Here is a 26,019-nt window from a genome sequence, read left to right as displayed (position 1 = left end):
GTGCAGAACCAAAAGTTACCTGGCTGTTTTAATCTGGCAAAAGACTGATAAATGTGGTTCAGCTCTCTACCAATTGTTCCAGCCTCATTCCTCATGCCAGCATAAATGTTTATACAGTCACCAAGATCAGATCCAGTTAAAAACTGACAACAAGGCCACAGGAATGCCAGGGCCAGAAAGGGAGTGGGAGTGCAGCAGATGCTCAGAGAGCTACTCACTCTTCTCAGCAGCTGCCAGGATTTGTTTTATGAAACTGGATGTGTAACTGCAGCTCCAGGTAAAGTACAACACAGGGGCATGGCAAACATCTCGACCTCCTAACATGGATATAAACCACCAGTCTCTTACATGTCATTCCAAGAAGAAAGGAAGGTTTGCCTTCGACGACCACACCCACAGACTGCCAGCCAAACCTCACTGTCTTGAGCCAGCTTTCAAGACAAGGCAAGCAGGAAGAGAGCCTACTGTGGGAACTCAGAGCCTCTTCTCTGCCCTTTCCTTAGAAAGGGTGCAGCAGCTCTTGCAAAATAATGCTGGTCATTTCCTTAGGTTCCCCCCAAATTGTGTAGCTTCTGAGGTACATGTCTGTCTGTTAAGTGTACACTTGCTGCTTTCTTGAAAAGAAATACACACGTGCTCAGGGCTGGGAAGTTGAATATAGCAGTTACTATTTTAATATTGCTGTTTTTAATCTAAAATACTGGCCATAAACACACTGTACCACATGCTGGACTTCATCCTACATCCTTCCTGGCCCTGTGTGTATTGCTAAGCAAAAATCAACCCGGTCTCTTGCAGCATGTAGATACTGTGTCAAAATCAGAAACCAGGGAATCAGAAGGCTGAACAAAAATGGAAATAAGGAAAAAACCTCATGCAAACAATGGAAGCAGCACTTTGAACAATGACATGGGAGAAAAAACATGTTCCCAGGGAAAAAAAAAATAAACCATATTTCCAGGAAAAAAAAAATCCTTCTTCCCCACTATTATACACTGCAACAAATAATATTAATTTTAAACACCAATTCAAGGATTAAGCATCATAGCACACAATTTATTTAAATGAATCTTGCCTGCACATTTTCAGCATGTTTTCCAAAATTGCTTTATTTTCCTTTAAGGAGTCAGGCAATCCAAAGGTTCCGGGTAATCACTTGGCATGAACAGCTCCTAGCCCATGTACTGTGGCAGTGTTAGAACAGAATCACAGCATATCCTGAGTTGGAAGGGACCCACAAGGATCATCCAACCCCTGGCCCTGCACAGGACAGCCCCAGGAATCCTACAATGTGGTAATTTACATATTATTGCTATTAAATATTACCCCCACAGCATCAGCTTTCCCATGGACAGCCTCTGTGGAATAAAGGCTCACGGGCTCTTCAAAACATAAAAAGGGAGGAAGAACTTACTGTGGGACATGTGTGAACCCTGACCTGCTGCTTTTTTATGGATGGAGAGTTTAGTTATCAAAAGGCTCGAATGCGGTGCCTGCACAGAGGTGACAGGAGCAGCCAGTCAGCTCCCTCTGGTTTTACCCATTTTAAATCTCTGTGATAATGGCTGACTGTCTCCCTCTGTGCTGCCACTGGCAAGGCCACCAGACACCTGCTCGTGTTCTCTTTTGCAGGGTGAAGGGACCACGCTGGGGCAAGCCCAGCACTGTAAATTATGAGGCAATTTGCATTGTAATTCATGCTGCATTAAGAGAGGAAACCCATGCACACACACTTCCTTTGACTTCTTTCCTTCCAGGGCAGCTTTGCACCCCATCCTGTCCACCAAAACAGTTCAGCTTCTCTTCTGGGAGAAAACAGACCTGGCATCATGAAGCTGTCTTCACTATGCTCTGCTGCTGGCATGACATGGGACCAGTAGTCAAGGCTGAAGAATATTATCATACTCTTTAATTTTAATTATAACATCTGTTTGTAACATTAACCTCACAGTCTCTTCTCCCCTTTGTGACAGCTAACTTGTGAAATTTTGAAAAGACTGAACAGGGCCAATAAAAATTTAATGGCAGTGGCAGCTTTATTCTCAGATCTAACAAATAAAAAAACCCTATCCAAGTCTCAGATCTCAGGCAGTAATCTAAAAGAACTAAGAAAAAGCTGAAGCAAAATAAATAAATTTAAAACATAGAATATTCCCAGCTATGAAAAATATTGTAATTGATTCAAATTATAAATGAATTTTTATTTGGCTTAGGATAACAACCTTTCAAAATCTACACGGGGGAACTATTTTCTAGAAAGCAGAATTTTTAAGTGTTTTTTTTTTTTTATTAGCTTTTGAAATAAGGGGTTTTTCAGTCCCTAATTCTAGATGAGCCAAATATGGTAAATAAGGTTGAAGCTGGACAGCATCTATGATCTCGTGATCATAATTTCATTTAATTTGGAAACACTCATGGGAGTACACCCTATAGAAGGGGCTACAAAAAGCAGATCCACCCCAGTTGTTTGATAGAATTCTCTGAAATTATTACTGTAATTGAAAGAGCAGGATTTACGTTTTCAGACTGAAATAATGTTTCACAGGATAAAGTGGAGAGGGCTGCTCATGAATGCAGTGTCTTACTGTCTGGTTTGAAATTAAAAACTCATCAGAGAATGTACTGAATGGCTTGGGGGAAAGCAAGCAGGATGAAAAGCCTGTCCCGTCTCTCTTAAATACTTCTGCTGTTAAAATTTAGCCCAACACAGTGCTGACTAGAAAGTTGTCTTCTGACCTCTGAAATAAATGGATCATCTCCATATAAAGTCTGTGCATTATGACAAACCAGGAACTGATGTAGATAAATAATAAGATCAAGCACCAGGGAGACACATTAGTTCAGAAAGTCCTGGGTCAAGTTAGATTAATGGTGGCTCAGATTTGTTCTTTGGGCACCTTAGCCTATCCCCACAAGATCAGCTGGCATGTTCCCATGAGCAAGTGGAGACAAAACTCAAAGAGAATGACCTGGGAGTATGGACACAGGACACTTGGCTCAGCTTCTGCTCCACTGGCCACAGGCAGGCTGGAAGAGCTCAAGAGCTCAGCCAGAAGAGTGATGAATCCCACATCTCAGTGGCTGCAAGTCCCATAGCTTTAAAATACTTAAAAGCCAAGGTTTATAACATGAAGTCCTGGGAAGAGCTTCTCCCTCCATGTTTGCCCTCCCCTCCTGTTTTGGTCTCTGTAAATTACACACAATTTTGGTATGGTTTCACAATAAATAGAGAAATTGTGCATAATTCCAACATCACTAGTTCTGTATCAGGATAAAGCTGCTGAGGGCTGAGAGACTATCCTACTAAACACATAGCATGCTTCCCTTGGTCCTACAAAGTTCCCCAGGCATCAGCCAATTCTGGACACAAAATATGGGAGTAGATGGATCTGTTGCCTGGTCAGCTCTAAATTCCTCATATCAGAAGCTCACAATTGTATCATAAAAGTACCAACAAATCTTATTTCAACAACATGAGCATGTTACTGCAACCAGCTGTCTGCTCCTGCCTCTCTGCTCCCATCTACTGTTTTGCTGTCACAAAGGTCTGAGAAACTTCTTTGCTTCAGTGCAAGGTCAGTTGAGTTAGCTACAGCCACCAGAGGAGATGGCAGTGGCTGGAAAGTTGCAAGTGGCCACAGTGGCGTGTTCAGTCACTCCTGACACACTGAAAACAGCATGTCTGCCTGTGGCCACATCAGAGAGAAACTGGGGCACTTCAGCGATTGGGCAGTAAACAGCACAAAAAAAAAAAAGAGCTTTTCTATCAATCTAGGTATTGTGCAAGGGTTTTTTTCAACAAATAATCTTGAGGGGCAGCTGGCTGCTGCTCACTATGCATCCACATAGAGGTGAACAAGTTACCTTCCCTCTGCAGCACAGACAGGGGAGCCTATATGATTCTGGCACACTACTCAGCTTCACTTATTTTCCTTCATAGTCTTGCTAGCTTATATACAATATCCTCTGCTTAGATTCTCCCACCCAGAGCAAGGACCAGAGATAGAGGTGGCCCCATTTGAAAAGTAGAAGCTGAATGTCATTGTCATTTTAATTAATATCCTGCAGAGGCAAGAAGAAAAGCAAATAAAAAAGGATGAAAGAAAATAAAAATCAAAACAAAATTAGGTCAATCCTCTTTCCTGAGGGCTCATCTGCAGACAACCCAAGGAACCTCTGATCCCCACATCCTGCACTGCACCCTTCACCTAACTGTAGCCTGACATCCCACTTCCACCCTCCTGTCCTGGGGAGGCTGAAAGGCAGAAGGAAGGGGCAGAAAGCAATCCTGTTGTACAACCAGTAATCTGACACTGCCTTTAACAAGATTAACTTGTATCCCTCTGTCCTCCATCCCCCAACACACAAGAAAACCTTTTTAAGGCCAGTGCTGGTTTGTTTCTCTACTCTGGGAAGCTTATGCTACCAAATAATCTGCACTTTTGTCCTCCCGCAGCGTTATTTCTGTCTCTGGATGTTTCTCATTTTCCTGTGTCTTATGCATTTCCCTCCTGGCATTAATAACGTTGTGGAGAATGATTTGAGATGCCAGCCTAAGTGTGTGTTTCAGAGACGCAGCTTTGGACAGGAAAGGTTGTCCATGTGAGACAGGGAGATGGAGGGGACATTTCCTGTGGTCTCACCACCAGGGACCACAGGGTGAGCATTCCCTGCGGAGCCATCAGGTTTCCCATCCCGGGGATGCTAACAGGCACTTAATTGTGGTGATGGGCAGAAGGGAAGAGGGGAAAAGGCAGGCAGTTAAATACAGTAACAGTAAAGGACTGTGTTTAAGGAGGTGGCACAAGTGAAGTGCCTCAGACAACAGTGTCAGATGTGCCCAGGGAGAGACAGGCAGAAATACAACTCTGGGAGAGCCTTCAGAAAACTGCAGGCTGAGAAGGGGGAAGTAAAGCCTCATATGGAGAAAGCCCTTGTAGAACTGGAGGGATGAAGATGAGAAGGAGACTAGTTATGGTTTATAAGGTAATTACATGTCTCTTAATCAGTAGCATTGCTTTCCCAAGAACCCTGCTGGGGATTTCCAGGCTGCACACTCATGGCTGGAGCTAAGGGCTCAGGAGCAGCGTGCTGTCAGGGTGAAAGCTCAGCACTGAGCTCACTGCAGGCTGGTCCCAAGCATCCAGGTTATCCCAGCCCAAGCTGAGCAGCTTTGCTGCAAAACCCTGCCTAGATTACCTGTCACTGCTGGCAGGCTGCCTCCCACGTATTGCAGAGCCTTGCTGGCACAACCAGGGTGGGTGGCTGGGTTTTCTTTTTTTGTTTTGGGGCTTTTTTCTGATTGTTTCACAAGGAATGTGAGAAGACTCATCTATTCTTCCAGACACATACAGTTTAGAGGGAAAGGTCAGTTGGGTTATGCCTTAACAGTACAATCAGTGGCTTGTCAGACTAAATAACACAGAATTAAAAAGCTTCTACCTGCAACCCTGGATGGATCAGCTAATTTCTGGGAAGAAGAGTTTGGATGCTAATGGAAAGGAGCAACATTTGAGTAACATTCAAACTTAGCTTGTCTGTAGAGATAGCTCCTAAACCTGCTACCATTCCAAACCCACAGAAACCTGCTAAAGTGTTAAAGTTCTAATTTTCATAGAATGAACAAGTACAACTCTACAGTCAACAAGAAAAATACCTCTGTGGATACAAAGACTCTAAGCTTTTAATCTTATACTTACACATTGTTCTTCATATTTTTATACATACCTGAGCCTCTTTTTAACCGTCTTCTTGCAAGTTTAATTTGATCCTGAAGAATCTGGACCCAGTCCCTAGGACCAGGAAGTTTATCCACATGGTTAGCAGTGCAGTATTTTTCTGTAAAGACTGAAATAAAAAGATACGACTTTTTTGAAATGTGCCACTAAAAATTAAGAAAAGGAAATGGGAGAGGGTGTTAATCAAAATATATGAAATTATTCAATTATCAAACAGAATTTTAATGGCCAAATGTAGGATTGTGAGAATAAAGCCCAACTCAGTATTTCACAAGTTCACCTTTCAGAAGTGACTTGGCTGCATAAATGTCACAGGAATGTCATCATTACTATGTATAAAAGCCTGTCCAGAGAAATATTCTATACCTGATGTCTTAATGAATTTCACACAAAATGAACACAGGAAAATAACAGTGTACTTAGAACTGAGTCTCAGATGTGGCAGGCACTTGTTAATGCTGCCTTCCATATGGTACAGATACAGAGCTGAAGATGTGGTCATTTGGTGGCCTCTTGCTCAGGTTCCTAAGGCTGCAGGCAAAGTCATGAAAGAGTAAAGTCCTACCACTGTGGAAATCTCCACAGTTTTTATACTGCCAAACCAGATGGAATAGAATTTTTATAAAACTATTAAAAAAAAAAAAAAAAGGCACTATTACTGAGAAAAAAAAAATCCTACAGGTCCAATTTTGTATTTTGTAAAAAAGGTACAGAGTCAACATTATCTTTAAATCCATGTTTACAACAAACCTAACAGTGTTATACCAAAAATGCAACATTATAAATTGAGTGAAACTGATGCAATTGATTTTCATCATGCAACTGAGAGGTATGCAAAAAGTAAAAAAAGTGCAGAAATAGAAAACATATTCTTGCCGTTAGCATTGCTATTGTAAACTTGGTCAGAGGTCTCAGAGCCCAGTGTCCAATTATGACTGGCAAACAAAGAGAGAAAGCTGGTCCCAGCTCAAGGGATTTGTAATCCTTGAGAATAAGTATCACACAAATGGGATCGAGAAACGTGCAACAAAAAATTACAATTTCAGTATTTTTATACACACACTTTTGAAGCAGCACTACCTGCTAAGTATAAGAAAACCAAAAGTAATTCCCCCCTCAAGCTCCTTCCATGCTATCAGCTTCACAAAATCATGGTGAGGCAGGCATCAGCAACACTTGGCTGTGCAGTCTGATCTACAAGGACGTCAGACCAACTCTGAGGGCTGCCCACAGAAGCCAATACATCCCCACACATTCACAGTGCTTGATTTGCAACAAACATCATCTTTGTGAAGGTAGAAATAATCTCTTCCTTCTGAATCCATGTGGTATCTGATACAACGGGCACCTGACCAATGACTTGTGACTTCTACTTACTTAAAACAGGCAACTGTTCAATGTGTGGTTAGAGAAATAACAACAAAAAGGAATGGGAATGCAACAGCAAGGAGGCAGGGGAATTGGGACATGCCCTTTCTAGTCCACCCAAGCTGCATGGTATTAACAAACCCTCTGCCATAGAAATAGAGACCGATTTGAATTTAAAGACCATCTAGTCCAACCCCACTGCCATAAGGAGGGACATCTTGCACTTCATCAGATTGCTCAATGCCCTGTCCAAGCTGATCTTAAACACTTTCAGTGATGGAGCACCCAAAGCTTCTCTGGGCAAACTGTTCCTATAGTCTCATCATCATCATCATCATCATCATCATCATCATCATCATAAAAAGCTTCCTAATGTCCAACAATTCCTAATGTCCTCTTTCAGATTAAAGCCACCGCCCCTTTGTCCTGGCACTACAGGCTCTGATGAAATATCCATCCTCATCTTTCTTACAAGCCCCTTTTATATATTAAAAGGCCACAATAAGGTCTGCTAGAGCTTTGTCTTCTTCAGGCTGAACCACCTCAAATCTCTCAGCCTGCCTCCATAGCAGAGATGCTCCAGCCCTCAGACCATCCTGGTGGTCTCCTCTGGAATTGCTCCAACAGGTCCATGTCTTTCCTGTGCTGGGGACTCCAGAGCTGGATACAGAACTGCAGTCTCTCACCACAGTGGGGCAGAGGCACAGAATCATGCCCACAGTTCTTGTGAATTTGTTGTCTATCAGTACCCCCAAGTCCTTCTCTGCAGGGTTGCTCTCAATCCCTTCATCCACCAGTCTATACAGATACTGGGGATTGCCCTGACACAGATGGAGGACCTTGCACTCATTCTTCTTAAATATCAGGAGGTTCACATGGACCCACTCCTTCAGCTTGCCAAGGTCCTGGATGGCATCCATTTCCTCCTGTCAACCAACCACACCACTCAGCCTGGTGTCATCTGCAAACTTGCTGAGGGTGCCCTAGAAACCAGTGCCTGTGCCATTGATGAAAATATTAAATCTCACCAGTCCCACTATGGATCCCTGAGGGACACAACACACTTATATCTGAACACAGCTCATTGATTTCTGCAGGGAAGGATTTCACTGGCTGAATTTCTAGTCAACAACACAAAGGAAAAATAACTGCTTCTGACTAGATTTATTTTTCCATCTTTTTCTTTTTTTTTTCCCCAGTTCTGAGTGAAAGACTCACAAGAGAAGCTGATTGCCCAAAAGAAACACTGCAACTGATACAAGTGCCACTGAATGAATATCCAAAGTCAAAAGAGAGAATTGCTCCCTGGCTAATCATTCTGTTGCAGAAGCATTAAATTACTTATAAGGACAGCAGTGAAAATGTTTTCAGACAGGAAGAGTGATTTTAAAGCAAACAGTCCTTCCTTTAAATTCTCTGTTCATTTTTGTCATTAATGTAGCCTTTTGTATCTCAGTCACGGAAAAAGACTAAAAGTGCCACTAAAGGATATCTGGGCACGTGGTAGAAGAATGTCCTAATGATAATAATGCAAACAACATGATGTTGTTCTTGTAGAGATTTCATACTGGCTCAGTTATTTCTTGGAATAAATGAAACCACAGTGTCTGATAGCCCATGTCCTTGGAGGGAAGAAGGGTGCTATTGGAACCAGACTGAGTGAAGATCCACAGGACGTCAGAGCTTGGCATCTTATTCCATCACAGCTTTTAGGGACAGGCTTCCCTATCAGGGATCAGGCACTAGCATTTAGGCAATACTGTAAATGCCAATAAAGATCACTGTTATGACAGTGGTACCTAGTAGTACCATCACAAATTAAATTTTTCTGTTGGAACTACAAGTCCCTCCTTTCTTCTCTTAAATTCAAGGGAAGAGGTTAAACCAAGCCTCAGAATTTGCTCTACTAGTACAATCTTAGCTACTGAGAAACATTGCTCTCTGCAGTGCATACCAACTGCTAATTTAGTAGTCCTATTGCATTTACTGTAAAACATTTATTTTATCAAGTGCTGTTCAAATTAGATTTTTTTTTTTTTTTAAGTAGTTTTGAACTCCTCTTTCTTTCATTTAACTTATTTATTAAAGCTTTTAAGGAACAATGAGATACAGATAGAGAGAATTCAGACAGATTTTTGCATATTACTCAGCTCAAGAAAAGAAGGTACAAAACAATGTTTGTGATTTAAACCTAAATACAAGTGTAACTGTAAGATATACTAGGCCTATGACATAGGCACAGCATACACTTTGCTGCAGAACTGCACAGCTGAGAGGGTCCTCTGAAGGCCTCCATGCCCAGCCTGCTGCTCAAAGCATGGCCAACTAGATCATAATGCTCTGGCCTGTGACCAGTCACATTTTGAGTATTTTCAGGGATGGAGGTCCTGCAGCCTCTCTGAGCCCCTACTGCACTGCTCAACCACCCTTATGTTGAAAATGCTTCTCCTTATCAAATTGCAATTTTCCATGTGTTCGGTGCCTCTTGTGCCTCTGAGAAGAATCTAACTCCACTTATCCACACTATCCCATCAGGTAGTTGCCAATAGCAGTAAGGTTTCTCCTGAATCATCTTCTCTCCAGTTCTCTCAGCTTTCTCTCATTTGATACTGAAGCAGGGAAGTGGTGAAGTCATAAGTCTTGGTGGTCCTTGCACTGGATTCAAGCCAGTTTGTCTATGCCTTTCTTTCATGGGGAGAGGGGTCCAAAAGCAGGCACAGAGGTGGTTGCAGAAGATTCTCGTGCCTCCTTATGCTGACAATGGACTCACAGAACCTCTTCTTATTGCCCTGTGTACCCTAAGTTAGCAATCTGAACCTGAGAACAAGTCTCAGCCTCTAAAACAAGCTCCTCTCTTAGAGCTTATTTTTGGCCTGTCTTTTAGTAATATGGGTATTGTCCCTACAATATCAGATTTCAAAATAGAATCCAGTTTCAGAAACTCTGGCCTAATAATATCAGCTCATTATATGCTGTCATCAGAGAGTTTGAAAGTACATGTGTTCTTCTGGAAGCTAGATAGCTGTGACTGCTAGGAAAAATCAACCAGCAAAAGGTGCTCACACCAAGAAATTTGCTCACCCAAGAGAAGGACCACTGTATTTATGAGCATCAAACTCATCTCATGCCAGTATTATCTTCCTTCATCTCTCCCCAGTCCAGCCACCAACTACTGAAAAATTTACAGAGCAGACACAGTCAAATACAGTGCAAGACTCAGAACCTTGATTGAAGGGTATCAGTTACACTGTCATTATGTTTTCAAGATTTCTTTGCATCTCTGATATCTGGGGGAAAAAAATAATTATCTTACACGAACATTGAGTTTCCAGCCTTAGAGCCTGACTTCAGAAACCAGGATCACTGGCTTAAAATTAACACAAGCTGTCCCCGTAGAAGCTATTTTTAACAAGTGAATGAAAAGGAATAAAAATAAGACTGCATATTTTAATAGACCTAACACACATCAGAAAGTCTAATCCCCTCACACTCTCCTTAGCTGAGAGTATGTTCTAATTACACGTAAGAAAGAGAGAAGAAAACATACCTTTTATTGCACCCACAATATTTTGGTCTAGTCCTTTCCGGTTGTCATTGAGACCTCTTTTCCTTTTGCCATTTGGTAAAGAGTTAGCCAAAGTCTTGTCATCAAAAAATGCACAGACCAGCTTCCTAAAGAGCAGACTTCCTGAGCGAGTGTAGTTTGATAGTATAGAGTCCAGCTGTGATTTTGGCATGAAGACATCAAAGCCTTCTGCAAGTTGCACTTCTGGCTACCAAAAGAATACAAATTTTTAATTAAATGAGCATTCAAAGACATTGTTTTACTTCAATCATGCATCTGGTGAGACTTTACAATCACTTCATGAATCTATGAATTTTTTTCCAGCTATTCAAGACCACAGCAGCCTAATTCATTGAAATCAAACCCCACATATGAATAAGCACCTTAAAAGGCAAATGAAACAATCACACTCCTTGTCTAATGTCTGTAAAAGTTAACAACTACTGACATAATTTCTAGGCATACAGCTAACAAAAAGATGGGAGATACCTTTCAGTGTTGGGTAATAATGACAAAGCACAGGATCATCGCAGAGCAGTGCTCCAAAGTGATGCTTTTTGAACATTTATCTAACCATTTAATGGACTTGTTTCACTGCCAAATGCTGTGAACAAGTGTGCTGTGGGGCAGCCAGGCACTTCCAAGAAGCATAAATGCAGGGATACTGGTCCAATCTATGTGGCCTCCCAAGAGGGCTTCCAGCGAGGATATGGCCCACATGAGTATTAGCAGATGATGAGCTCAAGGTTGCCCCTGGAGCCAGCACTTGCTGAGCATCCATTTGTCCCTCCTTTTCATCGTCCCAAAATGCATGTTTAGAAGAGGATGATGTTAGGCAGACAGTTTATTTCAGTACAAAAATCCTCAACAGTGAATCACAGGGGTTTAAGTGATTGCCAAGGTGAAATGGAGGGGAAGAAGTGAAAAGAAAATCACACTGTATTTCACAAGAGTCTTCTCTCAAGTACACTGAGGGCCAAAATAGACAAAGGCCTTTGAGGAAGTCCCCTTACCAAGAGTCTTTTTGCTGCCCCTGTCTGTACATATCAGAAATTACATTAACAGCATTCACAGAATTTTCTTCTGTGAGTACCATACAATGCTTATGGTCACAGTTCTTCATGGAATAATTATGTATCTAGAAAACATATCTGGAATAAACTAAAATTTTGAAAATACTGTTTAGAAATTGGCAAGGAGGTAAAAGAATCAGTGATCATGATGTGAGGAAATAAGCCAATACTACAGCCTTGCTCCTAAGAACTTGTCCTTTTTTATCCCTACATGAAATATATCCAGCAATGATGATGCATTTTTACAGAAGTTTACAGAGCAAGAGCAAATGCCATCTCCCATCATATCACCTGCAAACATCTTGACTATAGACAGAAGAAAAGCATGACAGTCTCAGAACAATTTGGCTATGTAATTCTTTTCCCATGGATTTGTAAAAATCAGTATGAAGAGTGTTGCAGCGAGTAGAATATTTCCAAAGTATGTACTGTCATGGGATATGGATGGGTACTGTGTGACAAAACTGAAGATTACAATGCTTTGGGAAGCCAGGATGAAGAATCTTAAAATATACAGATAACAATAACAATAAAAAATTATAAGAAGCATATAAATACATATTATATACTAACTATACATGTATATGTATTACATATAACTACAATTATATGTTCTTATGCTAATTACATATAAAATTAGGTAGTTCCTCAGCTTGTTCTGGATGAAAAATTGGTTTTTACCTCAAGAACTTTGAAAATGCTAAATCCAGCAAAACAGTCAGTTACTGACATTTGAGAATATTCCAGTATAGGTGGGTTTTTAATATGTTACTTCTAAACTTCTGGTGACAGAAAAGATTTTCAAGAGTAAATAAATGCAGGCCAAGTTCACAACCTGGGAAAATTTCTACTTCATGTAAATCAAAAACCAGAATGCAGCTGACAGGGTGATGAAGGATACCTGCCCTATTCTGTTTCTTTGGTCTTGTAATAGCCATCTAAGATGACCTCACTGATCCAAACACCCAGGGCAGAGAAATTATAGAACCATACAAAAGTTTAGTTTGGAAAAAGCCTTAAAGATTATTAAGTCCAGCCATTAACCTACCATTAAACCATGTCTCCAAGTGCCACATTTACATATCTTTTAAATACCTACAGGGATGGTGACTGCCACCACTTCCCCAGGCAGCCTGTTCCAGTGCTTGGCAACCATTTTGGGGAAGAAATTTTTCCCAATATCCAAAATAAGCCTTCTGTGGTGCAACTTGAGGCCATTTCCTCTTGTCACATCACTTGTAGTTGGGAGAAGGGACAGACACCCACCTGGTTACACTCTCCTCTCAGGGAGTTGCAGAAAGTGATAAGGTCCCCCCTGAGTGTCCTTATCTCCAGGATAAATATTCCAGCTCCATTGCCCTTCTCTGGACATGCTCCAGACCCTGAGTGTCTCTGTTGTGAGGAGCCAAAATGACACCAGGATTTGAGGTGAGGCCTCAGCACTGCTGAGTATGGAGGAACAGTCATTGCCTTGGTCCTGCTGGCCAGACTATTGCTGGTACCCTCACCAAAAGCCAGTTGTTCCTGTCGTACCTCTTCTGACACCTCCTACTTAATACCCAAAAAGCCAGAAGGATCATGAGGCCCTGCTTGTCTGTTTGTACTGAAAAATCAAGTGAGCCTCTTCTCCCTCCTCTCCTCATGGTTTCCCTCTTTCCTAGTCATAGAACACCTGCATTACACTTTGGCAGGTGCACCAACCACCCTACAATACAGCTGTAAAATACATTTCAAAACTTACCATTGTACCAGTGGGGATGAGTCATTATTATTTTAGTTTTGATTGTTTTATTTTTAATATAGGGATCAACTTGTTTATCAGTTAAATAATCTGGAGGCAAAACTGATTCATTCTTGCTTTCCTTTAGTAAATAGCTATTCTTCCATCAAAGACAATTAGTAACCATTTGAACATCATGATCACTCTGAATGTGATTTCTCAAAGAAAAAACACTTATTAATAGATAATGATCATGGCAAAAGGAACTGGAAGGTAAACAATTTGTGAACCATAAAATAAAGAAGAACAACAAAATAAAGAAGACCTGAATGCTAAAGGCTTTTGCTGTGCTAAAATTAACAGGCAGTGAATAAGATTTAATCCTAGATATTTTAGTAGGCTATAATATGTAGATTAAAAAATATTAGGTTATAAATGAAATATTACAACTGTAAAACAAACACAAGTTCAACTAAGAGTTGTAATCAGATCATTGCATTTCAAAACCAGATTCTCTGATCCATGGTCTAGATTGAAGGTTTGTCTCACCAAGACATTTTACACCTCTATAAGTAGCAGTATTTCATCTCAGCAGGTCTGGACTAATTGCACTGTTTTTGGCAGCCCTGATTTTAAACCCATTAAACTTGGATTCTTCTTAAAGTTCAATAAATGTTGGCAAAATAGCAGTGGCAGCAGTGGTGATGTATGACACAGCACACACTACAGACAACCTGTGGAATATTCCCAAGGGAACATTTATTTATGGTGCTTTGTAAAATGTCTTTCAGGTTTTTTCAGGCGCACAGACATGCTGGTTGTGACCACACCAGAGGTGTTTATAAAAAAAGTAGAAAAAGATAATGCTGCCATTCATTCTCAAATAAGTGACTTTCTTAAGCCTTCTCAAAATATTTAAGGTCACATTTTACTTTTGCATTAAATCTATCTGTTTTCAGAACTCAAATGTTTTCTTTCCAAAGAAAAAACAAAATCAATTTGTTTGTCATGGGGTTCTAGCTCCATAAATTTAGTCAAACAACTATTGTGGCAAGCAAGGGCTCAAGCATGGAAGGACAGATGAGGAGCCGATTTATGAGCCAAATGTTTTCTCTTTCTTTCCTTAGGTCAGACTGGTAACTAAAAAGAATCGTGTCCAGTGATGAAACACATTCATAAAGCCAAATTAAATTCCATTGCAAGCACAAAACTGTTTTCAAAACTGTGTTTCAAACTGACAAGAGTGCCACAAGCAAAAAAAAATTATAAGCACAAATTGCATACTGGAGATAAATTACCAGTTCTCCCCAAACCTTTACCTCAAACATTATTAAGGTCAGTACTACAAAAGGAAACTCTCCGAAAAAAGCATCAAACTAGTTACCCTGTATCACTACACTGACTCTGTGGCATGAGACTGCAACCTAATTAGTGGTGTGGCTTGCATCTCTGTAACTGAATTATCCTGACTGCTCTTTTTTATTATTAGTTCCCTCTTCCAGAAGGATAGAATATTATCTGCTGCATTGTTTTCATTTACGCTTATTGATACAGAATTTAATTATGTATTTCTAGCTCATAGTACTTAGGAAATTGGAAAGAGCCTGCTCAAAATTAAAAATATATTAGTGGAATTAATGAACAGTTTACTTGTCGGTGAACTGGTTTGGATGACATCAATTTGGTCATTAAACAAAGCCAATCATCCACTAGATACACGGAGTTTCTATCAGTGTGTACATGAATCAAGAAAACATACTTACTGCAATTTTCTATGCGGAAAGTGCATATTCTTAGAGTGGCAAATCTTGGCCTTTTTAGTCACACTGAGTAGACTGAGGCCCTACTACAGCACACAGCAATCAAGACCAAATGACCCAATTCAGCAAAGACGGAATATGAACTTTTCTAGAGAAGAGGAGTTCCCCCAAAGTCAGTGGGACCAGAAAAGCAGGAAAGCACATAAATACTCCTTGGCAGGATAAAGACCCAAGCGTGGACTACATGGGCTCATCAGCAATGATGGGGCTGTGAATGCTTTACACACCTTGCACTTTTCATGGCTCCTTATCTCAACCATGGCTCTTAGCATTGGGAGATATGAAGACCAGTTTCCACTGAAGGCTCAAAAAACAGGAGCCTTGAACTCAAGGGAAAACTTTCATGCTTGTGAAAGTTGAAAAAAAAAGACCCAAAACCCCACAATGAGCACTCCACACATCGAACTATAACATCTCCATTCACTCCTACCCAAGATTTGCTTGTTCATTCTAACAAAAAGTGGGAAAATGCATCAATGTGATTGAGTACTGGTTTTCCTGAACGAGTCAGTATTTCAAAATCTTGCAATCCTACATATTAAAATTTTAACTTACATCTGATGAAGCTGATTCAAGGATAATTCCAAACCCTGAAACAGAGGGCTCTGGCTTCAGGGGGGGTTCAATTGCTTGCAGACTTGATTGTTCCGAGTTTACTGTCAGTGTCTTCTCATTCTCTGGAGAGCTGGGTTTTTTATTTGTGGAAACTGGTTCAACAACTTTGAGTGGAAGTTTTCTCTTTTTATTTCTCTTTCTTGATATTGTTGACTTTTGTGCACAAATCAGAGGAACAGGAGGCTGCTGTCTGTTTTGAGACCCAACTGAATGAAAGAAATTAATGCCTTAATTTTACAGAAAAAAACCCATGAATATCCACACAGATACACCATTAAATACTGACTCACTGAACTTATTTTCCAGATAAGTGATGCAATTTTCAGGGTGGGCTGCTGGTGCATGGGAAACAAGTAAGTTTTATCACTTTTACATAATTTTCCAATCTGTACAATGGGGATAATGACAGTGAGCTCTGCAGTGAGGCTTTTCAAGCCATACTGATGAACACTATTTTAAGGAAATTAGGAATACACCGTTCTTTTTCCTAGTGACCGCTGGATGGCTGGTGACATGAAGCACTTAAGTGATGATTAATTTGTGTGCCCTCTGAATGACTGAGAATTTCACTCTTTGAGGATCTCTTCCTGATAAAGTAAGATAATACAAGTGCTAATGCAGTTACAGTTATTTTAGTGACAGTGGTCTCCAAGTTAATTAGCTCAGCAAGAACATTTCAAGTACCATTATGTCAAGAATGAGTGAAAACACTTATCAATAGTTTAATTTTTGAGGGGAAAAAAAAGTAACCCAAAGTTCCAGCAGTTTGTTTTGCTCACACACAAAAGCTGACATGTATTACCTCGGAAATATAAGAAACAATATTTTGCATTTATCAATATTTTGCATTTTCCTGTATTCACAATTATTTTTATAAATTAAGGCACCAATCCTGAATCTGTACCAATACGAACAAGCCCTTCAAAACAATGCTATCAAGGGGCCATTATGTGTGTGGATAAATCACTAAGATCAAGGTCAAAACAAGCAAAGAAAAGCCAGAAGTGCTCTACATGCAGATCAAACTCATTCAAGATATTCAAGATATTCAAGATATAAGCAAGCTATAAGAAGTCCTCATGTACAAAGTTTCAGGAAGAAAACAAACCTCAGACTATTGTTTATTAAAATATTTCTGGAATATTTCATTTCTGGAAGGATTTACAAGACTGTGATGTGTAGTTTATAATTAAGACAGTAGGGTCTTTGAATACTAAAATAAATTATTACACTTTTGCTTACAGGTTTGAATTTTAGTTTTTTTTTCTTTTAGCAACAAAAATGCCAAATCATTTTTTTTTCTCTGCAAAACCGTAATTTCAGAAAATATGAAGTATTCCAAGTGAATAAAAAGATTCATGAATTAACAAAGGTACATACTCTGTAGATACATAATAAATAAGAAACGTTTTGCTACTGAGGAGTCAGCTCTTTTGGCATAGACCCCAGTTTTCTAACTCTCACTCACAAACCATTTTTCAATCATGCCTGTGATTTCAATGAAATTGGTGTGATTGCATAAAAAATCCCATGTACCAGCAAAAATTGTAAAACTGGGCTTTTGTGTTCTTCTTTGTCAACTGATGACTTCTAGAAAAGCATTTTCATGTGTGTCAACTGATATTACAAAACCTGTCTGATTATTCCCATCACTCACTCAAACATATACACCGTGGAGACAAGGAGTTTAGTCAGCCCTTCACTCCACCCATATTTCAGTTAATTGCTCAACACTCCCTTTTCTTACAGAGTTCTTATCCAGTCTCTCTACAAGAGAAGTCTCCATGGCTCCAGTCCCCATCACTCATGCTGGATGGGCAATTCAACTGACAAAATCTCCAACATCTCTATCTCCTCATTAGTATTAACACTAATTTTTAGGTAGCACAGAGCCTGAAGCTTCACATCAGCCTATGATGACTTAACTCTACCTACCACGTTCTCATTATCTCTTGCTGGCTCAACTACTCCTCTGGCTCTGCATTGTTCTGTTTCAGCTCCCAACCTAGGAGAAAACTAGACTCAGTAACTTTCTCCAATGAACAAATTATTGCTGGTAGGCACACTGAAAGCTGGTACTTCACAGCCAGGGGAAGGGTGGAGGCCATGACATGCAGTAGCTAGCTCAGCTGAGACTACCACAGAACTAAAAGAGGTTTGAATGAAGAACTATTTGGTAACTTTCAGCTACCTTCAAATTTTATTTTTCTTAACTCCTAAGATTAGTGAACTGGTAAGCAAAACACAGGTGAAGTAGCATTTGGCACCCCTGAATCAATACACTGTGAAAACAAAGTGGGCATATTGACCTGCCCACTCAGCTCTCGTTACATATACGATCACATTAATTTTATTTTCAATTTAGCCTTAAAAGGCTACAAGATAAAATCACGTTTCAGGTAAGGATCTAAAAAGTAGAAGTCGCATTTCCAAGGAACTGGTGAAAATTGTAGCTTTAAAAGGCTACAAGATAAAATCCCATGTTTCAGGTAAGGATCTGAAAAGTAGAAGTTGCATTTCCAAGAAACCGGTGAAAATTTGACTCTGACAGATACATCAGGAGAGCAGGAAACAATCCAGGTTTTCCTGAGTGCCCACACAGACTTTAATCTCCTAGACCATTACCTAACAGGAATATCACAGAATCATAGAACAGCTTGGGTTTGGAAGGGTCTCCAAAGACCATCTCATCCAACAGCCCTGCAACAAGCTGGGCCATCCTCAACTCAATGCTTGCCACAGGTAAGGGGACTGGTCACTGTACCTGCTTGCAGCTGCATAAATTTTCTCATGGTCTTGAGCTCTTGAAGAATCGCCTGCAGGGTTGACTGGCAATTGCATGTACAGCAGTTTGGTCCAACTGATGAATTCACCACTGGAATTTCTCCTGAAAGAGAGTGGAATGAAATGGTTGAGATGTAAGCCACACAAAATCACTCAGACAACAATTGTCAGGTGTTTGAAACTATGATCAATGTATCAGATTGTAAAAGCAGATCAAAAGCATGAAAGGAAGTATTTTCCAACATGATTCCTTTTAAGAAGAAGGGTCCACTAGTTTTTACTCAATTACTAATATGAGCAATTATGTTGAGTTGGGATGCAATGTTACATGGGCTAGAGAAGACTGCTCGGAGTGTGAATATAATGCACTCCTCACAGCATGGCTTTCTACTGTCAGGCTGGTTCATCTTGAATAACAAAAGCACCAAACCTCATTACAAACATACTTATTTTATCACACATACAAAAAAAACCCATCTCCTGGAATAGTTTTAAAAAGAATGAAAAGTCTGTGCAATAAAGGTTTGTACTGTACATAAAATGAGGGCCTAGGAATTTTTAAACTGCTGGAATATTACAGGTGATTCTTTACCATGTGAAGAAGAGAGAATGAAAATAAAATACCCTACTTGGAGGAAAAAAAAACCAAGAACAGGACAGAAGAGAACCACCAGCAATGAAAGCTTTCAAATCTGCTCTTCTGTTTGCTAGGGTGGGATTGTTTTCTATTATGTTTTCCCACCACTGTGACCTACAAGATGGGCTTTCCAGAGTTCCCTTTGAAAATTAATATAGTAGTTCAAGAGATTCCTTTTCCCTAGTAATTCTTACTAGTGTTTAACTGAACATACATAGTTCTAGTTCTAGCCCTCAGCAGTGCTTTTATTACTGCTTTGCTTTCCAGAAATTCTGCATTTTTGTTCTGAATTAGAACTGGCTGTAACAACTGAGGGATTTCAAACTTTGCAGGATAATTGTATCCTGCACTTTAGCTTAAGACAGCTGTATCCCTAGTTTTAATGCTGCAAATAAAAATTTCAAAATCCAACAAAACACCTAACAGTATCTGGTTGAAGCTGAGGCTAGATGGGATGCACCTCCCTTCCTTTCCAAATGTCCTCACAATCGTTTAAATTGAAGGCTATTTAAATTGATGGCTATACTGCTCAAGACTGCAGGAGAAGGGATGACCATTTCATGAAGATAGGTACAAATGCACCTAACAAAATAACCTCACTTGGTGTCACATGTGGACTTCAGCCACTGTATTGCCCTTTTTCTTCCATAGCCTGAAGCTTACCAGGTGCCCTTTAATCATTACCTAGCTAAAGTGAACATAAGCAATTAATTTAATCTCCACTTATAAATCTTCACATTTTTCATTATTACTTCTGTTTTCCTCTGAAGCCAAGCCAGGTTATTAATAACTTTTTAGGTTTGGGTTGTGCTCTTTCATCAGACATCCCTGATGTCAGACCCACAGAGATCCCCTGACTTTAATCCTCATTTGAAATAACTGAAAATCTGGCCACCACCAGGCACTTGTTCTCTGCCTCCTTCCATACAGTCCTTCAGACATGAAGTAACATCTATCAGACTTGAGCAAACTCATGGTCACACTCCAAAGGTGAGCTACTTGTAATGCATCAACCAAAGACGGCTGTCATCTTCTGGGTGTCACACTCTTCCTCAGATATTTAGATACTCCACACTACTGCAATTACAAATTTTGGTATTTTAAAATATCATACATGGATAAAATCTGTTAAAACTGTATTAAGATAAATGGAGTAGTTAAAAAAAAAATCCCTGAAAAGCTAGCAAATGCAATAGCACCACTGACTTCATCTCTCAAAGTTTTCAGCTGCAAATAAAATGATTTTTATACTAAAAAGTTATTTAGAAAACAGGCTGAGAATCTCAAAATGAAACAAAAAGGTTTCTGACTCAGCAGGACTCTGTCTAGTTTGATCTCACCATTCCTTTGTACACAGTCTATTCACTGAAAGTTCTTGGGGCATGGATGGGATTTTACCTTTTCAATAGTCCAAAAAGTGTTTAGCCCATTGTTACAGGTACAGAGGGGAAAAAAAGAATGTTATCTTTAGCTTTGCAGCAGATTAATCAGAAACCCTCAACTTGGCTCCACCAATACCCTTCTCCTACCTGTTTTAAGTAGACTTTTAAGTAGATGAATTTCAACTTATAATTTAATAGCACCAGCATAACTTTTCAGTAAGACAAGGAGGTACCCCAGAAATGGGAGCCCTAGTAATTAGAAGAGTTTTATTAACAGACTAATACAAAATAAGACCATCCTTCCCTCAGTCTTTTCTCAGTTGTTTTAGACTAAAAGATTCTTGGTATGAAGCCTATCCTTTCTCTTGGTCAGAATTCAATATTCTAGAGGGCTTCTGGAAGTGTTTCCTTCTGGAAATGATACCTGAAAGACTCTGGTGGGAAACAGGGTTGGTGGCTTTTGTTTCCTCCTTAACGAAGGCTCTACATCACAGTGAATTGCACGTGAAAACTTGAACAAATTGCATCAGTAAATACCTGTGCATCTTTCCTGTTGCAATATAACATGTTTCCAATGAAAACACACAGGCACACAGGCTCCTGATGGAAAACCACAGGGTCTATTTTCCCATTGAGGCATAGGGGATTTACTTTATAATCCCTATTAGCATTGATAGAAATTACCCATGTAAATCTACCATAGGTACTGGGAATGGGAAAAGAGACCACCAATATTTTAAATCAAAGCAGGTTTCTACTGACTCCTTACATATTCATAAGGGTTTTTTATTTTCTTTCTATCCTCCCTCCTCTGATCAGTTATTGTGTTGTAAGAAATATCTAGTAGAGTGTTCTCAGTCATTGTTCTAAGCATATCTTTATCATTTTTAGAGGACAAAAGCAACCCTTTTCAACTGTTATAAATCAATTTTTAATTTTAAAAGGAGATCAGACTTTTTATTCTTATGAAGGAGTCTTTAAAGAGCCATCTCTCTCTTTTGGAAGCTAGCCAGCAGGCAAATTTGATACCTGCCTGTGTGACTGAGAGAAGGAGATGACACAAGTGCATGAGTTGCTTCCCCCATGTGAGCAGTAAGTTGCCCAGGACAGAGTTTTCTTCCAGCTGGATCTGCTGAGAGGGAATTCACTCACTGTAACTAACATTGCTACCAGTTTATACCGCAAAAGTATGCAAGAACTACCCAGTGAAAATTATCTTGATACAACCCAAACACAATTTAGCTGCTGCATCACTGCTGGATTTGGTACAGAACACAAGAAATGAAACTGAAGTGTGAGTTCACTGTCTATAATAGGAAAGACATGGTGCTCACTGTTTGTAGTCCCAGGTAGCTTCCACTAAAAACAGTGGGTCACAGATGTCTACCTAACACCCTGTCTTGTGGAACCACCATGTTAAGTCTGGCTTGGAATAAATCCCTTTGGTTTTCAAGTATATTCCTACTCTTCCCTCTTTTGCAGCAATGTCTAGGCTTGCCCTGGTCCTCTTTCATTTTTGTTGATGCTTCAAGTTTTAGCTCTCACATTTTTCAGATTCTGTACTGCATTAGTATATAACTCTGAACTTCATATAGAGTGCTAGAAAGGTCTCTTCACAGTTTAGTAAGACAAAACAATCCTTCCATCCTTCGCAGCTCCAGGCCCCAAAAAGCACAAACAAAAGTAAAGTGGGACTGGGGGGATCAAAACTCAGAGAATGTGACTTCACTACCTGAGGCTGTCATTGGACAATTAACCCCAATATGCAAATGGACCAAAACTTGTAAAAGTGTGAAAAACTCGTGACCTATCATCCATCTTGGTTGTAGCCTCAGCCATGCTCTTGTACTGCCCAAGGTGTATCCTTTTAAGGCCTTTTAAATAAATACCTACTTTATTTCTCTTACTCTGTCTAGACTCTGTTCTAGGTACCCTCTCCAGGCATCATTGTCAATAGCTTTCTCGTTAATGTCTTCTATACCAGCACCTACTACACATTTATTCCAGCCTCTCCTTGAACCACCCTTACCCTGTGAGTAGATAAGTGCACCGCTGAGATGGACTTGATGTGTCTATTACATTCAACTTTGGGCAATTCAGATGGCCTACAACATATATCTTCATTTTTTATAGAATATCTATCCACAGTGGACAGAAAGAGTTTCTAGACTCAGATCCCCTACTACAGATGCCTGAACATCTTCCCAGTGATTACCTAAGCCTGACAGCCCCAGGTAATAACATTATGTCTGGCAGTTTTGTTCTGGTAACTTAAACACCATGGTAAGAACCAAGGAGTAATATCTCCCTTGAAGTACTGTTCAGCATTTCTACACACAGCTTTTAAGAACTTTCTCCATCCTCTCAATAACATCTAAAATACCGAGTTTGATGCTCAGGCTCCCAGTGCATGGGATGGGGGAGAATCAGGCTGTTAAAATGCCCAGAAGAGCTGTGTACTGGGTGAGAAGTAGTTTCAGGGCCTACTTGCTGCTCAGAAATGTTTTTATTCCCTAGAGAGCAGGCTTTGAAGCCCAAGCAGCAGTAAGGACCACAATACCCCATGAGAAGCAGACACCTCAAGCCAAACTGCTATGCAGATTGCCTTTTCAAAGGTGGCCAGAGGAGAGGGCCCACACCCTTCTTTATGTAACAACCCAGAAGACTGCATTCCTTTCAGCAGCAGGACAGCTGCAAAGGGAGGTCTTGGGGTGCTCCCCCAAGAGCTGGGAGCCTGGACATTTCTCCTGTCCAGCCCAGGAGGTTGCACAACCTCACCCTTCCATATCCCAAAGACCACTTCAAACCTGTAAGAGATCATAAGTCCACTGAATCCTTCCTCCTCATACAAAAAAATCAAAGCTGACATTTGCTGGCATATAGGGCCAAATCCTGTCAACACATTTTAGCTCACATGCTGAATCAGGCCCCTGAGGGGATAGAGGTGCTGCTCCACCTACTTTCTGGATTTGGGAACAAGGCACCTAATCTATGCAGGCTTGGGCACTTCTGTGCATGTAGAGAACTGTTCCTGCCAGTGCCCAGGGCCTCTAAGGACAAAGAAGGAGATGTGTGATGAATTTTGGGTCCTTCCATATTTAGAAGATCGTTATGGTGGGTTTTGACAGCAGAGTTTTTTAATCTGGCAGCAAAACTTCCACTCTCTGGGACTTAATAAGAAAAAGGCATTTTAAAGGCACACTGCCATCTACTTCAGGGCAGAATTCTCTGCCAGTACTGGATTGGCAACACTTTAGTACTTGCTGTTCATAGGTAGACTCCATCATCTCTTTTCTCTAATAGTCTCACTGGAATAAAAGCCTAAGGCTGTGATGGAATTTTGTACCTGCAGTTCAGTGGCCTGTTATAAGGCTAATGCCATCCCTTTATGAAAGGCAGTAGAATCCTGCTCCACAAGTGGTGTCACAATAGTGCTACATTACTCACAGCAAAGAGGAGTGGTAGAGGTTGACATTTAATTAGCCAGGAATTTAATAACAATGACAAAAGCTGTTTTAGTAAGTACTGTATAGAAATTAAGCTTGTAAAGGCATTGAGTAATTCTATCCTATCACCATTTTAAAAGCTAAGACAGTAGCAGAATGTACAGTGGCCACTTTCACACCTTTTTGAAGTGATAACTATGTGCTCATTTTGTAGACTCTGAACTATAACTGCTTCCAGTGCAGTGCTACAATATATCATCACAACAAAGGTAGGTATTTAATAGAGAACAAGGAGTGGGGGGGAAAAAAGGCACCATTCTCAGTGTCTAACAGGTCATACCATTGGATGCCACAGTTCGAGCCTGGTTTTGGAATGTTTTGGATCGAGTTCCATATTGCCCTGAAAAATGGCTGGCTTGGGGTGATAACTCATTCCATGTACCGCTCTGTGACGGATGAAGGCTCGCCTGGGACTCCGCAGGGGGATTCAGGCGCTGGGCCCAGGCTAAGTCTAAATCTTGGGGCTCCTCCTTCAGTTTTTCTCCTTCTTTGCCAACTCGTTGATAGATTCTTCCAGTGCTGTCATTCAGTAATCTTCTCATCCCTGTAATTTGTTTTTTAATTTCCCGGCTTTCATCTCCTAATGAAAACAGAGCCACAGTTATCACTGTAAATTAGCAAAAACAGTAATGGGTAGCAATTAGTGGTTTTAGATGCCAATAAGAGTTGGAGCAAATAAATAAATTGATAACAACAAGAAAGAAAAGGGATGGTTGAGTGGTCGTTAGGATGTACTGGGCTATGCCTTCACACAGCCATGGCTGACAGCTCTCGTGCCTGAAAAACCTGCTGAATTTGGCTTTCTTGATGTTGTTTCTAAGGCTTTGATGAGTAAGATTATCTTTTGCCAGAAGGAAATAATAATAGCTACAGCAATTTCAAATAAACTGTCCTTTTAAGAGACTGATCCTATTCAGGCATTGACATCAGTGGATATTTTCCCTGAGTACAACCCAAAGGATCAGACCCTTTATGTATCAGTTTGCTGTATGCTGAAGGATAGTTTCTACAAAAAAAAAAAAAAGAAAAAAAAACACAGAAAGCACCACATCACACATGCAGAAGCGCACAGCATCTATTGATTTTAATGAACAGAATCAGTTCCTTATTCCACAGAATTTAGTAATACTGGATTATACAGGAATAAATTAAACAGTAGCTAATATGTGTGTAACTGCAGATAGCTGAATTGCTGGATATCTTAAAAACATAGATTTTAAAAAGAAAATGAACATCTATACAAGAAAAATGTGACTGTTCCAAATAAATTCAAGGCATTTAAATAATAGAAGTTACATACTTAATACTCCTGGCACCATTTAAGTATTAATTTTAAGTTTGAAACTGCTGATTGCACAATGAATAGATGTGTTTTGGGCAGATAGTAGCTGTTTTGCTTGTTAAAGCATACATTACATTTCATGAGCAATAAGGAAGTGTTAATTGCCATTTCTGAAGAAAGAAGCTTCCGGTTTTCTTAATGGTAATAGAAAAATCAAATATGCTAAGCAAATGTCATAAGTAAGATCTAGAAACTGATGAATCAACCTTCCTTTATATAATACTTAATACAATAATGCCTGGTATCCTCAAGTTATATTTCTGCTTCCCAAAACAAACCTATTTTTGGCAAAGCAACTGCACAAAGGAAACTTTAGAAGAAAAAAAACTCCTCTCCAAAAATCCAAGATGCAAGATGTGCCATCTCTGGTTCAACAAGGTACTTGAAAGTGTGCTAAATTCCAGGCATGTGAACAATTTTATCAACTCAATAGCACCATTCAGCTGCCTAAACTTAGGTGCACGTTTAG

General features: G+C 40.0%; 1 protein-coding gene across 1 annotated transcript in view; it reads right to left on the bottom strand.

Annotated features, from left to right (window-relative positions):
• The window catches only part of BEND7 (BEN domain containing 7), a 47,133-nt gene that overhangs the window by 9,051 nt on the left and 12,063 nt on the right, over positions 1-26,019 (bottom strand). The window contains exons 3-7 of the mRNA XM_021530999.3: positions 24,489-24,788; positions 18,664-18,786; positions 15,840-16,105; positions 10,654-10,879; positions 5,728-5,847 (exon numbers count right to left, since the gene is read on the bottom strand). Coding sequence (XP_021386674.2) covers positions 5,728-5,847; positions 10,654-10,879; positions 15,840-16,105; positions 18,664-18,786; positions 24,489-24,788 — 1,035 coding nt within the window. The remainder of the gene's footprint in view (positions 1-5,727; positions 5,848-10,653; positions 10,880-15,839; positions 16,106-18,663; positions 18,787-24,488; positions 24,789-26,019) is intronic.

This window comes from Lonchura striata, chromosome 1A (assembly GCF_050655825.1).
Source record: "Lonchura striata isolate lonStrDom1 chromosome 1A, ASM5065582v1, whole genome shotgun sequence".
In the NCBI taxonomy this organism is placed as follows: domain Eukaryota; kingdom Metazoa; phylum Chordata; class Aves; order Passeriformes; family Estrildidae; genus Lonchura; species Lonchura striata.
This window is presented reverse-complemented; position numbering and strand designations above follow the sequence as displayed.